Genomic DNA, 16,051 nt, shown 5'->3' with positions numbered 1-16,051 from the left:
TGGATGCAGTGACATGGTTGACATAAAGTGATGGATGCAGTGACATGGTTGAAATAAAATGATGGATGCAGTAACATGGTTGACATCAAATGATGGATGCCTTGACAGAGACATGTTTTAGTGACATAATATTGTGGACGCATTGAGCAGTGAAGATTACGCTTGGAGTCAAAAACATGAGTCCTGGCAGGATTGGGCGGTTGATGAGAACTTTATCAGTATTAAATGCTTCAATCATGAGCAAATACTTTTTTTAGTGATGTCATTTGAATTGTTTGTAATGGAACATCAATGCAGTTTACATTGTGGTTGTCTACAAGCAGGCATTACTGTCTGGTTGCTCACCTGAGGTGCAGCGATGCTGAGGGCGGTGTTGGCCAGTTCTTTGTCTTGTGACTTCTCTCTGGCCAGACGAGCTGCGTCCTTCACCTCTTTGAACTTGTCTGCAAACTTCTCACACACACACACACACACACACACACACACACACACACACACACACACACACACACACACACACACACACACACACACACACACACACACACACACACACACACACACACACACACACACACACACACACACACACACACACACAACGCTACCATCAGAAGTTCACTTTGGGATTAAAAAGTGCATTTTGGGGTGCGGTCGGGCGCGGTCACCTGGTGGAGCTGCTGCTCTGTGGCAAAGCCCAGACCGTAGACCGTGTTGGCCCGACTGTCGGCCCACTGACCAAACTTCTGGGACGTCTTGGTGAACGTCATGCTGGGTGTCACGATACAGTTGATGATGGCCTGCAGGGCGGAAAAGAGCATCTCTGGTTGCATTTTATTGAGTAAAGATCTTGGTATTTACTGATTGATTTAAAATAAAGAGCATTGTCCCAATTGTGAAAGATAAAAGTATATTATTTTTGTGCGTATAACTTATATGTTCTGTATTTGCATTCTTCAACATTCATTGTGAAAATGTTGCCTTCCCAAGCAATTTGTCCTGAAACAAAAACTGTTGTAGTGTTCCTGCTCCCTCGGTGACTACAAACCCCGTTTCCATATGAGTTGGGAAATTGTGTTAGATGTAAATATAAACGGAATACAATGATTTGCAAATCATTTTCAACCCATATTCAGTTGAATATGCTACAAAGACAACATATTTGATGTTCAAACTGATAAACTTTTTTTTTTTTGCAAATAATCATTAACTTTAGAATTTGATGCCAGCAACACGTGACAAAGAAGTTGGGAAAGGTGGCAATAAATACTGATAAAGTTGAGGAATGCTCATCAAACACTTATTTGGAACATCCCACAGGTGAACAGGCAAATTGGGAACAGGTGGGTGCCATGATTGGGTATAAAAGTAGATTCCATGAAATGCTCAGTCATTCACAAACAAGGATGGGGCGAGGGTCACCACTTTGTCAACAAATGCGTGAGCAAATTGTTGAACAGTTTAAGAAAAACCTTTCTCAACCAGCTATTGCAAGGAATTTAGGGATTTCACCATCTACGCTCCGTAATATCATCAAAGGGTTCAGAGAATCTGGAGAAATCACTGCACGTAAGCAGCTAAGCCCGTGACCTTCGATCCCTCAGGCTGAACTGCATCAACAAGCGACATCAGTGTGTAAAGGATATCACCACATGGGCTCAGGAACACTTCAGAAAACCACTGTCAGTAACTACAGTTGGTCGCTACATCTGTAAGTGCAAGTTAAAACTCTCCTATGCAAGGCGAAAACCGTTTATCAACAACACCCAGAAACGCAGTCGGCTTCGCTGGGCCTGAGCTCATCTAAGATGGACTGATACAAAGTGGAAAAGTGTTCTGTGGTCTGACGAGTCCACATTTCAAATTGTTTTTGGAAACTGTGGACGTCGTGTCCTCCGGACCAAAGAGGAAAAGAACCATCCGGATTGTTATAGGCGCAAAGTGTAAAAGCCAGCATCTGTGATGGTATGGGGGTGTATTAGTGCCCAAGACATGGGTAACTTACACATCTGTGAAGGCACCATTAATGCTGAAAGGTACATACAGGTTTTGGAGCAACATATGTTGCCATCCAAGCAACGTTATCATGGACGCCCCTGCTTATTTCAGCAAGACAATGCCAAGCCACGTGTTACATCAACGTGGCTTCATAGTAAAAGAGTGCGGGTACTAGACTGGCCTGCCTGTAGTCCAGACCTGTCTCCCATTGAAAATGTGTGGCGCATTATGAAGCCTAAAATACCACAAGGGAGACCCCCGGACTGTTGAACAACTTAAGCTGTACATCAAGCAAGAATGGGAAAGAATTCCACCTGAGAAGCTTCAAAAATGTGTCTCCTCAGATCCCAAACGTTTACTGAGTGTTGTTAAAAGGAAAGGCCATGTAACACAGTGGTGAACATGCCCTTTCCCAACTACTTTGGCACGTGTTGCAGCCATGAAATTCTAAGTTAATTATTATTTGCAAAAAAAAAAAAAAGTTTATGAGTTTGAACTTTAAATATCTTGTCTTTGTAGTGCATTCAATTGAAAATGGGTTGAAAAGGATTTGCAAATCATTGTATTCCGTTTATATTTACATCTAACACAATTTCCCAACTCATATGGAAACGGGGTTTGTATAATAGAATAGAATAGAATGGACTTTATTGTCATTATATTTGCATATAACGAGATTCAGGTTGCTTGCTTGATGTACAGCTTAAGTTGTTCAACAGTCCGGGGGTCTCCGTTGTGGTATTTTAGGCTTCATAATGCGCCACACATTTTCAATGGGAGACAGGTCTGGACTACAGAGAGGCCAGTCTAGTACCCGCACTCTTTTACCATGAAGCCACACTGTTGTAGCATGTGGACTTGGCATTGTCTTGCTGAAATAAGCAGGGGCGTCCATGGTAATGTTGCTTGGATGGCAACATATGTTGCTCCAAAACCTGTATGTACCTTTCAGCATTAATGGCGCCTTCACAGATGTGTAAGTTACCCATGTCTTGGGCACTAATACACCCCCATACCATCACAGATGCTGGCTTTTCAACTTTGTGCCAGTCCGGATGGTTCTTTTCCTCTTTGGTCTGGAGGACACAATGTCCACGGTTTCCAAAAAAAAATTGGAATGTGGACTCGTCAGACCACAGAACACTTTTACACTTTGCATCGGTCCATCTTAGATGAGCTCTGGCCTTGCAAAGCCAGCGGCGTTTCTGGGTGTTGTTGATAAATGGCTTTCGCTTTGCATAGTAGAGTTTTAACTTGCACTAACAGATGTAGCGACCAACTGTAGTTACTGACATTGGGTTTCTGACGTGTTCCTGAGCCCATGTGGTGATATCCTTTACACACGGATGTCGCTTTTTGATGCAGTACCGCCTGAGGGATCGAAGTCAAGGCCTTGCCGTTTACGTGCAGTGATTTCTCCAGACTCTCTCAACCTTTTGATGATATTACGGACCATAGATGGTGAAATCCCTAAATTCCTTGCAATAGCTGGTTGAGAAATGTTGTTCTTAAACTGTTCGACAATTTGCTCACGCATTTGTTGAGTGGTGACTCTCGCCCCATCCTTGTTTGTGAATGACTTTTATACCCAATCATGGCACCCACATGTTCCCAATTAGCCTGTTCACCTGTGGAATGTTCCAAATAAGTGTTTGATGAGCCTTCCTCAACTTTCTCAGTCTTTTTTGCCACTTGTGCCAGCTTTTTTGAGACATGTTGCAGGCATCAAATTCCAAATGAGCTAATATTTGTAAAAAATAAAGTTTTCCAGTTGGAACATGAAATATCTTGTCTTTGCAGTCTATTCAATTGAATATAAGTTGAAAAGGATTTGCAAATCACTGCATTCTGTTTTTATTTACCATTTACACAACGTGACAACTTCACTGGTTTTGGGTTTTGTAAATGTTGGATGTTGCTCTCTGCACATGCACCAGGTTGGTTGAAGCCAATTCAGCCCCTCTGGCGCTCGTTATGAAAAGATATTAGAGCAAAGCTATTTATAAAGCGTGTGACGTCATCTCCATGTGCGACAACGACGGCCCAGACTTCAAATCCTGAGATTGCAGGCCAGGGGAGGCTTTGGAAGAAGCTTTTCAGCCTCCGTCCCTATTTTCCTTTCCAGAACATTATGACACAGACTCTGTGCCGTCTGCCTGTCTGGTTGTCATGGCTGCCATGACACACTGGAGGCAGTAGCATGGTCGTCATGACATGTGTTGGATGCAGTGACATAGTTGACATAACATGATGGATGCAGTGACATATTTGACATAACATGTTGGATGCACTGCCTCCATCAAATTATGTCAACTATGTCACTGCATCCATTGTGTTCCGTCAACCATGTGACTGCATCCATCATGTTACGTCAACCATGTTTCTGCATCCATTATGTTATGTCAACTATATGGTTGACACAAAATGATGGATGCAGTGACATGGTTGACGTAACACGATGGATGCAGTAACGTGGTTGACATAACATGATGGATGCAGTAACGTGGTTGACATAACATGATGGATGCAGTGACGTGGTTGACGTAACATGATGGATGCAGTAACGTGGTTGACATAACATGATGGATGCAGTGACGTAGTGGACATAACATGATGGATGCAGTGACAGAGTGGACATAACATGATGGATGCCGTGACGTGGTTGACGTAACATGATGGATGCAGTAATGTGGTTGACATAACATGATGGATGCAGTGACGTAGTGGACATAACATGATGGATGCAGTGACAGAGTGGACATAACATGACGGATGCCGTGACGTGGTTGACGTAACACGATGGATGCAGTAACGTGGTTGACATAACATGATGGATGCAGTAACGTGGTTGACATAACATGATGGATGCAGTAACGTGGTTGACATAACATGATGGATGCAGTGACGTAGTGGACATAACATGATGGATGCAGTGACAGAGTGGACATAACATGATGGATGCAGTGACGTGGTTGACGTAACATGATGGATGCAGTAACGTGGTTGACATAACATGATGGATGCAGTGACGTAGTGGACATAACATGATGGATGCAGTGACAGAGTGGACATAACATGATGGATGCAGTGACGTGGTGGACATAACATGATGGATGCAGTGTCTTGGTTGACATAAAATGATGGATGCAGTGACATAGTTGACATAAAATTATGGATGCAGTGACATAGTTGACATAACATGATGGATGCAGTGACATAGTTGACATAACATGTTGGATGCACTGCCTCCATCATATTATGTCAACTATGTCATTGCATCCATCATGTTATGTCAACCACGTTACTGCATCCATCATGTTACGTCAACCATGTCACTGCATCCATCATGTTATGTCAATTATGACATAACATGATGACGTAACATGATGGATGCAGTAACGTGGTTGACATAACATGATGGATGCAGTGACGTGGTTGACGTAACATGATGGATGCAGTAACGTGGTTGACATAACATAATGGATGCAGTGACATAGTGGACATAACATGATGGATGCAGTGACGTAGTGGACATAACATGATGGATGAATGACGTAATGGACATAACATTATGGATGCAGTGACGTGGTTGACACAAAATGATGGATGCAGTGACATGTTTGACACAAAATGATGGCTACAGTGACATAGTGGACATAACATGATGGATGCAGTGTCTTAGTTGACATAAAATGATGGATGCAGTGACATAGTTGACATAACATGATGGATGCAGTGACATATTTGACATAACATGTTGGATGCACTGCCTCCATCATATTATGTCAACTATGTCACTGCATCCATTGTGTTCCGTCAACCATGTCACTGCATCCATCATTTTATGTCAACCTAGTCATTGCATCCATCATGTTATGTCAACCACGTTACTGCATCCAACATGTTACGTCAACCATGTCACTGCATCCATCATGTTATGTCAATTATGACATAACATGATGGATGCAGTAACATGGTTGACATAACATGATGGATGCAGTGACATGGTTGACATAACATGATGGATGCAGTGACGTAGTGGACATAACATGATGGATGCAGTGACGTAGTGGACATAACATGATGGATGCAGTGACGTAGTGGACATAACATGATGGATGCAGTGACGTAGTGGACATAACATGATGGATGCAGTGACGTAGTGGACAACATGATGGATGCAGTGTCTTGGTTGACATACAATAATGGATGCAGTGACATGATTGACACAAACTGATGAATGCAGTGACACAGTTGACAAAATGATGGATGCAGTGACAAAGTTGACATAAAATGATGGATGCAGTGACATGGTTGACATAAAATGATGGCTGAAATGACATGGTTGACATAAAATGATGGCTGAAATGACATGGTTGACATAACTGATGGATGCAGTGACGTGGTTGACACAAAATGATGGATGCAGTGACATGGTTGACACAAAATTATGGATACAGTGACATAGTGGACATAACATGATGGATGTAGTGTCTTGGTTGACATAAAATGATGGATGCAGTGACATAGTTGATATAAAATGATGGATGCAGTGACATAGTTGACATAAAATGATGGATGCAATGACATGGTTTACATACCATGATGGATGCAGTTACACGGTTGACAAACTGATGAATGCAGTGACATAGTTGACATAAAATGATGGATGCAGTGACATGGTTGACATACCATGATGGATGCAGTTACATGGTTGACATAAAATGATGGCTGCAATGACATGGTTGACATAACATGATGGATGCAGTGACATAGTTGACATAAAATGATGGATGCAGTGACATAGTTGACATAAAATGATGGATGCAGTGACATAGTTGACATAAAATGATGGATGCAATGACATGGTTGACATAAAATGATGGATGCAGTGACATGGTTGACATAACATGATGGATGCAGTGACATAGTTGACATATGCAGTTACATGGTTGACATAAAATGATGGCTGCAATGACATGGTTGACATAACATGATGGATGCAGTGACATAGTTGACATAAAATGATGGATGCAGTGACATAGTTGACATAAAATGATGGATGCAGTGACATAGTTGACATAGCATGATGGATGCAATGACATGGTTGACATAACATGATGGATGCAGTGACATGGTTGACACAAAATGATGGATGCAGTGACAGTGGACATAACATGATGGATGCAGTGTCTTGGTTGACATAAAATGATGGATGCAGTTACATGGTTGACACAAAATGATGGATGCAGTGACATAGTTGACAAAATGATGGATGCAATGACATGGTTGATGTAACATGATGGATGCAGTGACATGGTTGATACAATGATGAATGCAGTGACATGGTTGATACAATGATGAATGCATTGACATGGTTGACATAAAATCATGGATGCAGTGACATGGTTGACATAAAATGATGGATAAAGTCACATGGTTGACATAAAATGATGGATGCAGTGACATGGTTGACAAAATGATGGATAAAGTCACATGGTTGACATAAAATGATGGATGCAGTGACATGGTTAAAGTAAAATGATGGATGCAGTGACATTGTTGACAAAATGATGGATGCAATGACATGGTTGACGTAACATGATGAATGCATTGACATGGTTGACATAAAATGATGGATGCAGTGACATTGTTGACAAAATGATGGATAAAGTCACGTGGTTGACATAAAATGATGGATGCAGTGACATGGTTAAAGTAAAATGATGGATAAAGTCACATGGTTGACATAAAATGATGGATGCAGTGACATGGTTAAAGTAAAATGATGGATGCAGTGACATGATTGATACAATGATGAATGCAGTGACATGGTTGACATAAAATGATGGATGCAGTGACATGGGTAAAGTAAAATGATGGATGCAGTGACATAGTTGACAAAATGATGGATGCAATGACATGGTTGACGTAACATGATGAATGCATTGACATGGTTGACATAAAATGATGGATGCAGTGACATTGTTGATACAATGATGAATGCATTGACATGGTTGACATAAAATGATGGATGCAGTGACATGGTTGACAAAATGATGGATAAAGTCACATGGTTGACATAAAATGATGGATGCAGTGACATGGTTGATACAATGATGAATGCAGTGACATGGTTGATACAATGATGAATGCATTGACATGGTTGACATAAAATGATGGATGCAGTGACATGGTTGACAAAATGATGGATAAAGTCACATGGTTGACATAAAATGATGGATGCAGTGACATGGTTGACAAAATGATGGATAAAGTCACATGGTTGACATAAAATGATGGATGCAGTGACATGGTTGACAAAATGATGGATAAAGTCACATGGTTGACATAAAATGATGGATGCAGTGACATGGTTAAAGTAAAATGATGGATGCAGTGACATGGTTGATACAATGATGAATGCAGTGACATGGTTGACATAAAATGATGGATGCAGTGACATGGGTAACGTAAAATGATAGATGCAGTGACATGGTTGATACAATGATGGATGCAGTGACATGGTTGACATAAAATGATGGATGCAGTGACATGGTTAAAGTAAAATGATAGATGCAGTGACATGGTTGATACAATGATGGATGCAGTGACATGGTAGACATAAAATGATGGATGCCTTGACAGAGACATGTTTTAGTGACATAACAGTGTGGACGCATTGAGCAGTGAAGATTATTACGCTTGGAGGCAAAAAGATTAAAAAAAACAAACATGGGTCTGGCAGGATTGGATGGTTGATGGGACAACTGCCACCACTCCGCTCGGCCTACTGGGAGGCAGGAAGTGGGTCAGACTGGAGGTGCTAAGAGATCAGATGAACGCCCTTCCCCCTCCTCATGTGACCTTCATAATCCAAATCCAAACAGAGACCTTCTGTTGGACGCTGGCTTCGTTAACACCAACACGTCTTAAAGCTCGGCTGTTCCAAGTGTGCCACCAGGTCCTCTTCTAGTTTGAGGTGAAACATAACTACGCTCCCTACCTTGGTGCCGCCCACGCTGATGATGCGGTAGACGTTACGGCCGCAGTCGTAGAAGAAGGACACGCTGACCGCATGCTTGCTGGCAGGGATCCAGTTCCTCTTGGTGGCCGGGTCGATCTGGAAGACATGCGCCCGAGTGCTGAAGATGGGCTGCTCTCTGGGGGAGAAAAACACCAAGATGGTGACTCCAGTTGCAGTGCAGGACAAACGTGGTTGACTTGAAAGTATGTTCTTTTGAACAAAACAAGATTTTAGCCTCTACAAAACAATAAAAAGGAGGCAGTTGATTACTATTGTAGGCTAATCTGCTCTACCCTGACTTTACTATTAAAGGTGGCGATTGCAAAACACTTAAAAATAGTTTGTTGCATTAATGTCTCGCCACCGGAGGGCGCTGTCTCAAAGTGTAGTATGGAAATGTACAGAATTATGACCTGAGCTCACCTACATATTATTCTCAATAGTAAGATGGCGCAACTTGGGGTTAGAGTTGTTGTGTTTTGTATGTCAGCGGGGTTAGCATTAAGTCAATAAATGGGTTTTGCAAAAATTAAGGCCTTAAATGGCATTAAAAAGCATTCAATTTGATGTCCAGAAGCATTAAAAAATCAACATGGCCTTAGCTAATCACAACTCGGCGATTGAAGGCAGAAAGCACTTTTTTGGAATGTTGCCCATTGTTCACAATTTTTTGGAGAGACAAGAACATGCATTTATTTTTTAGGATTTTAAAGGGACGGCGTGGCGAAGTTGGTAGAGTGGCTGTGCCAGCAATCGGAGTGTTGCTGGTTACTGGGGTTCAATTCCCAACTTCTACCTTCCTAGTCACGTCCGTTGTGTCCTTGGGCAAGACACTTCACCCTTTGCCTCTGATGGGTGCTGGTTAGCGCCTTGCATGGCAGCTCCCGCCATCAGTGTGTGAATGTGTGTGTGAATGGGTAAATGTGGAAATACTGTCAAAGCGCTTTGAGTACCTTGAAGGTAGAAAAGCGCTATACAAGTATAACCCATTTATCATTTATTTATTTAAAGATGATTAAAAAAAACACTTGAAAGATGTGGCTGATGGGAGTCAACATTGTAGCTTTCCAAGTTTCTGAACAACTTTAAAACCCTACATCAATGTTTTATATACACACTGCAAGTATATATATAATGTAGTAACTGACACCTTCATAACAATATGTAATATGTACAATATATACACTGCAAGTATATATATAATGTAGTAACAGACACCTTCATAACAATATGTAATATGTACAATATACACACTGCAAGTATATATATAATGTAGTAACAGACACCTTCATAACAATATGTAATATGTACAATATACACACTGCAAGTACATATATAATGTAGTAACAGACACCTTCATAACAATATGTAATATGTAGAATATACACACTGCAAGTATATATATAATGTAGTAACAGACACTTTCACAACAATATGTAATATGTACAATATACACACTGCAAGTATATATATAATGTAGTAACAGACACTTTCACAACAATATTTAATATGTACAATATACACACTGCAAGTATATATATAATGTAGTAACAGACACTTTCACAACAATATGTAATATGTACAATATACACACTGCAAGTATATATATAATGTAGTAACAGACACTTTCACAACAATATTTAATATGTACAATATACACACTGCAAGTATATATATAATGTAGTAACAGACACTTTCACAACAATATGTAATATGTACAATATACACACTGCAAGTACATATATAATGTAGTAACAGACACCTTCATGCTACTGCCAAAACCCCAAATATCTATACTCTAAAACCAGGAGGGTGTGCCTGGGCAAGTGTGTTTCTGTCCTATCTTTGTGAGAAAAACAGCTGATTTGATACAAACAAATAATCCTAACTGTCAAAGCCAACGACAGTCGAGAAGTGTAATTTCCCCTGGTTAGCATTGAGGTATTGTGTGGCAGAACCATCGCTGTGGATCGACTACTACCAGTCCAAAATAGTCGAAATCCCCCACGTTAGCATTCCATTCAGTTGTAAACAAATGGCATTCTGGTCACCTTCTGTGAGCAGAATATTTCTAACTCCTGTTATTGCAGAGTCTGTTAGGAATGGTTGAAAGGACAGTGTTGTATATGGGAGACAGGTGGTGTCACAGACCACCTCCTCTGTTCAGGGATGGTTTTAATCATTTCCGGTATGGATTTATCCCGCGCATTGATTTCCGTTTCCATAGCATTGCACGTCTAACTTCTGGAAACATGTGTTCCTAGTTTCGGAATCAAACACGAGTGTGTTTTCTTATCATGGCAGACTTGGTAACAAACAACGAAGATGACCATTTATGGACAAATGAGGATTTACATCCTTCCCACTTTTGAAGTGTAATACACTGAAGATGAACTGCTGCTTATGGAAGCAAGCACAAAGGAAGAGTGAGACGTTGGAGCAGATCAAATTTCACGATGCTAATCTGGTTTTGAAAATTGTATGCGGTTTGGCCCCACCACCACTTTCTGATTTTGCACATCTGAGCAGGAGGTTAGCCTGCTCCCCCTCGAGAAAATGCCTTCAGCCAGTCGGCCTTCTCAGTGAGGGCAGTCCAGTTTTGGAACAATATCCCTTCTCATGTACGCTAAGTTGATACATTAAGTCAATTCAAAAATATGCTAAAATCATGGCTGCATATGTGTGAAATTATAATCAATTGTTTTACTATTTTAAGTAGGTTAGTAATGTTAGTTTTGTTTTTATTGTATATTGTTTGCTGCTGGTAATTTACATCTTGCTCAGGGACTATGGTTGGAAACTAGCTTTTTAGCTAAAACATGCACATTTTCACAATGTTGCTCATTGTGTGTGGTCCCTAATACAATTAAAAATAATCAGCCTGACCTAGGCCTTGATAATAATCATTGTGATCAACACATGGTTTCATATCATTTGACAAGGTTTTTACCTGTTAAACCAGGGGTCGGCAACCCAAAACGTTGAAAGAGCCATATTGGACCAAAAATACAACAACAAAAAAAATCTGTCCGGAGCCGCAAAAAAATGTAAATCCTTATATAAGTGTTATAATGAAGGCAACACTTGATGTGTCTATATTAGCTATACTACCCTACTATCAAATGACTTTAAAAGTCTTATATATGTGTTATAATGCGGACAACACATGATGTAAGTGTCTATATTAGTTGTATTAGTCTACTATCAAAATGACTTTAAAAGTCTTATATAAGTGTTACAACGAAGACAACACATGATGTAAGGGTCTATATTAGCTATATTAGCCTACTATCAAAATGACTTTAAAAGTGTATATATTAGGGGTGTAACGGTACGTGTATTTGAATCGAACCGTTTCGGTACGGGGGTTTCGGTTCGGTGCGGAGGTGTACCGAACGAGTTTCCACACGGACATATTAAGTAGCGTACTGCACGTTGTGTAAACAATACTCAAAATGCCGGACATTTGAGGCATTTAAGAAACTCCGCCCTGACTACCCCGCAAAAGAGGACATGTCCGGTGAAAAGAGGACGTATGGTCAGTCTATCCTAGCCCGTTAGCTGCTAGCATGCTAGCAAAAGAGGATATGTCCGGTGAAACCGATTAAGTAGCGCACCGCACGTTGCTAGCAGCGACCGGGCTAGGATAGACTGACCATACGTCCTCTTTTCAACGGACATGTCCTCTTTTGCTAGCATGCTTTCATTATCTCACGTCACTTTCATTATCTCACGTCACTTCCGGTTTGGAGTTTGCGCGCGTTTGGCTGTTTTTTGAAGTGGGGCTGTTGAGTTTGGCAATCGCCTTGTGCAAAGCTAGTACAACTTTTTGTACTTTTTTGTACTTTTGTGCTTTTTTGGCTTCGCTGTGTCACTGTGCCGTGACACTTTGTAGCTTGTGTCGATCGGTGCTGCGAGCTAGCACACCGGAGCCGGCTAGCATTACCGGCCTGAGATACGGAGGTGGATTTTTCCTTCTGTTGCTGGATGCGTCGGCAGATAGATCGTGATGCCTGCACCGAGGAAAAGCCCCACATCGGAGGAGTTCGAGGAGATGAGGCTCACACTCCTTTCCCTGTGCGGTGATGTGACTGCGGTGAGGGAGCACCAGGAGCAGCTTTTGGGTCTACTGGAGGAGGTGAAACAATTACGCCTCCAGAACGTGGAAAAAGATCAGCGCATTGTGGACCTGGAGCAGCGAGTGGACGAGCTGGAGCAATACTCCCGCATGAATGATGTGGTCATCACCAGGATCAAGATCAAGCCACGCAACTACGCGCGTGCGGTGGCCGCGGACAGCGGGGAGCCCAGCGTGCAGGAGACACAGTCGGTGGAGCAGCAGGTGGCCTCCTATCTCCAAAGCAGGGGGATAGAGATGGACCTGGAGCACATCGAGGCTTGTCACCCACTGCCCATGAGGAACCAGAGACCACCCGCTGTCATCATGAGATTGGCAAACAGAAAGAAGAAGATCGCACTATTAAGGCAAGGACGCAAACTCAAAGGAACAGATGTTTTCATCAATGAACACTTGACCAAGAAAAATGCTGACATCGCAAGGGTCGCACGACAACTTAAAAGGCAAAGCAAGATTCAACAAACCTGGGTAACGAACTGTAAGATCTTCATCAAACTAAATGGGACGCCGGAGGAAGCAAAAGTCTTGGTGATAAGGAAAATAGAAGATCTTGATAAGTATTGACATTGATGCAGTACTTGGTATCAATGTAGCTTGTGACTTTTACATCATCTCAATGCTACCCACACCAAGAACACAGACCACACCAAGTATTAATATGGACATGTTACAGAAGATCCTCCAACATCAACAAAAAGAACTGGACATGTGTGAGTATCAAGAGCACACCACAACAGAGACTGATATGGACATAGACCCTGATAATAATTTTTTCTCTGCGATTGTTAAAAACTGTAATTATTTTACCCGCGAACAATATAAAAACAGTGTAAAATCAGAAGATAGTCTATCTATAATACATTTCAATAGTCGAAGCATGTACACTAACTTTGAGGCTATCAAGGATTACTTGAAAGAATTTAGTCATCCATTTACCATTGTTGCAATCACTGAAACCTGGTTCAACAGTGATAAAGGTATTGATTTTAGTCTGAATGACTATGAATTAACATACATAAACAGAATAAATAAAATAGGAGGAGGGGTCGCATTGTACATTCATAAATCTGTTACATTTAAAGTTTTAACAAACATGACCATAGCAGTCGATGGATTATTTGAATGTTTAACAGTGGAAATCCTAAATGACAAAAAGACAAATATCTTCATGAGCTGTGTATACCGGGCACCTGGTTCAAGCATAGAAACTTTCAATGAGTGGATGGGTAAACTATTTTCCTCTGTGAACCAAAAAAACATATTTATCTGTGGTGATTTTAACATTGATTTGTTAAACTCAACCAAGCAAAAACATGTTGATAACTTCATTGACACAATGTACAGCCTGTCTCTATATCCAACCATAACCAAACCAAGCAGAATAACAACACATAGTGCCACAATCATTGACAACATTTTTACAAACATTATGGGAAATCAAGTCACCAGTGGCCTATTTATATGTGATATCACTGACCATTTACCTGTTTTTACTTTATGTGACTGTCATCTCAAGAAAACCAAAGACACTATGGCAAAAATCTCTAAACGAATAACAACTGAGGAAACAATCTGTGCCCTAAACAATAGTTTAGCAGTTCAGGATTGGACTTCAGTATACAAAGAACCTAATGTGGACAGTGCTTATTGTAATTTTTTAGACATCTTTACTTCCCTGCATAATAAACATTGCCCCATAAAATAATATTTTATAAAAGGAAAAAATAAAAATAGCCCTTGGATCACAAAAGGGATAATTAATGCTTGTAAGAAGAAAAACAATCTCTACAAACTTTTCATCAAAATAAAAACAAAAGAAGTCGAACAACGATACAAGAAGTACAAAAATAAATTAACTGATATTATAAGAACAAGCAAACGGTTACATTATCAAAAAAAACTATATGAAAACAAAAATAATATAAAAGGAACTTGGGATGTTTTGAATAGTCTAATAAAACAAGGATATTCCAAGTTGACATATCCTGATTACTTTATTGATGAAAACGGTGAAGATTATAATATGAGTAATGTAGTAAACAAGTTCAATAGTTTTTTTGTAAATGTTGGTCCTAAATTGGCTGTTGATATCCCAGACAATGGAGTTACAAAATCAACTATTGAACAGAATTCTTCGTCATTCTTCCTCTCAGCTACAAATGAGCAGGAAGTAGGGATGATGTTTGATAAGAAATTATCGAGTTCGAGCCTATTATCGAATCCTCTTATGGAACCGATTCCTTATCGATTCTCTTATCGAGTCCAGATAGGTTGTTGTATATGGAAAAAAACACAATATTTGGTTTAACAAAAGCTCACTTTTATTATATAAGAAAACAATTTAATCTAATAAATAAATAAATATTGACTGTTACCCCCCCTAAAAAAATAAAATAAAATAAATAAATATTGACTGTTGTTACCCAAAGTATATTAAGTGGGATTTTTCAGAAAAACAAATACATACAGTAACACAAAAACAACCTGTCTCTGTGGTCACTATAGGTGTATAAATAATAATATAGTGTTGAATAAAATCAGTCCCTTGGGCACAAAACTGAAAATAATACAGCTCTCCAAAAAGTGCAATTCTGCTGCTATTTGACATAACTGTTTGTTATGATGCTTTGACATTTTTGCACTTTATTTTATTTATTTATTGAAAAAAAATTATATGAAGAGAAAAGTTATTTGCAAATATGGTTACAATGCTAAAAAATGAAAAGTTAAAGCTAAAAAAAAAGAAATACACTTTATTGAGTTAACATTATTTCTTTATAGGGGGAAAGATGTTATGAGCGATGGAATATTACAACAACTACACTACCCAGCATGCAACGGGAGTGACGAGCATGCGCGGTAGCCCCGAAAAGTGTTGTTGCATATCG

General features: G+C 40.1%; 1 protein-coding gene across 4 annotated transcripts in view; it reads right to left on the bottom strand.

Moving 5' to 3' along the window:
- Window positions 1–16,051, bottom strand: part of LOC133630620 (homer protein homolog 3-like) — a 104,460-nt gene that overhangs the window by 54,776 nt on the left and 33,633 nt on the right. For all 4 annotated transcript variants that reach the window (XM_062022213.1, XM_062022212.1, XM_062022211.1 and 1 more), the window contains 3 exons: window positions 9,005–9,161; window positions 669–800; window positions 346–450 (listed from right to left, as the gene is read on the bottom strand). In XM_062022213.1, the coding sequence (XP_061878197.1) occupies window positions 346–450; window positions 669–800; window positions 9,005–9,161 (394 nt within the window). The remainder of the gene's footprint in view (window positions 1–345; window positions 451–668; window positions 801–9,004; window positions 9,162–16,051) is intronic.

This window comes from Entelurus aequoreus, linkage group LG16 (genome assembly GCF_033978785.1).
Source record: "Entelurus aequoreus isolate RoL-2023_Sb linkage group LG16, RoL_Eaeq_v1.1, whole genome shotgun sequence".
Classification (NCBI taxonomy): domain Eukaryota; kingdom Metazoa; phylum Chordata; class Actinopteri; order Syngnathiformes; family Syngnathidae; genus Entelurus; species Entelurus aequoreus.
Note: the sequence above shows the minus strand (reverse complement) of the source record. Positions and strands in the feature narration are given on the sequence as shown.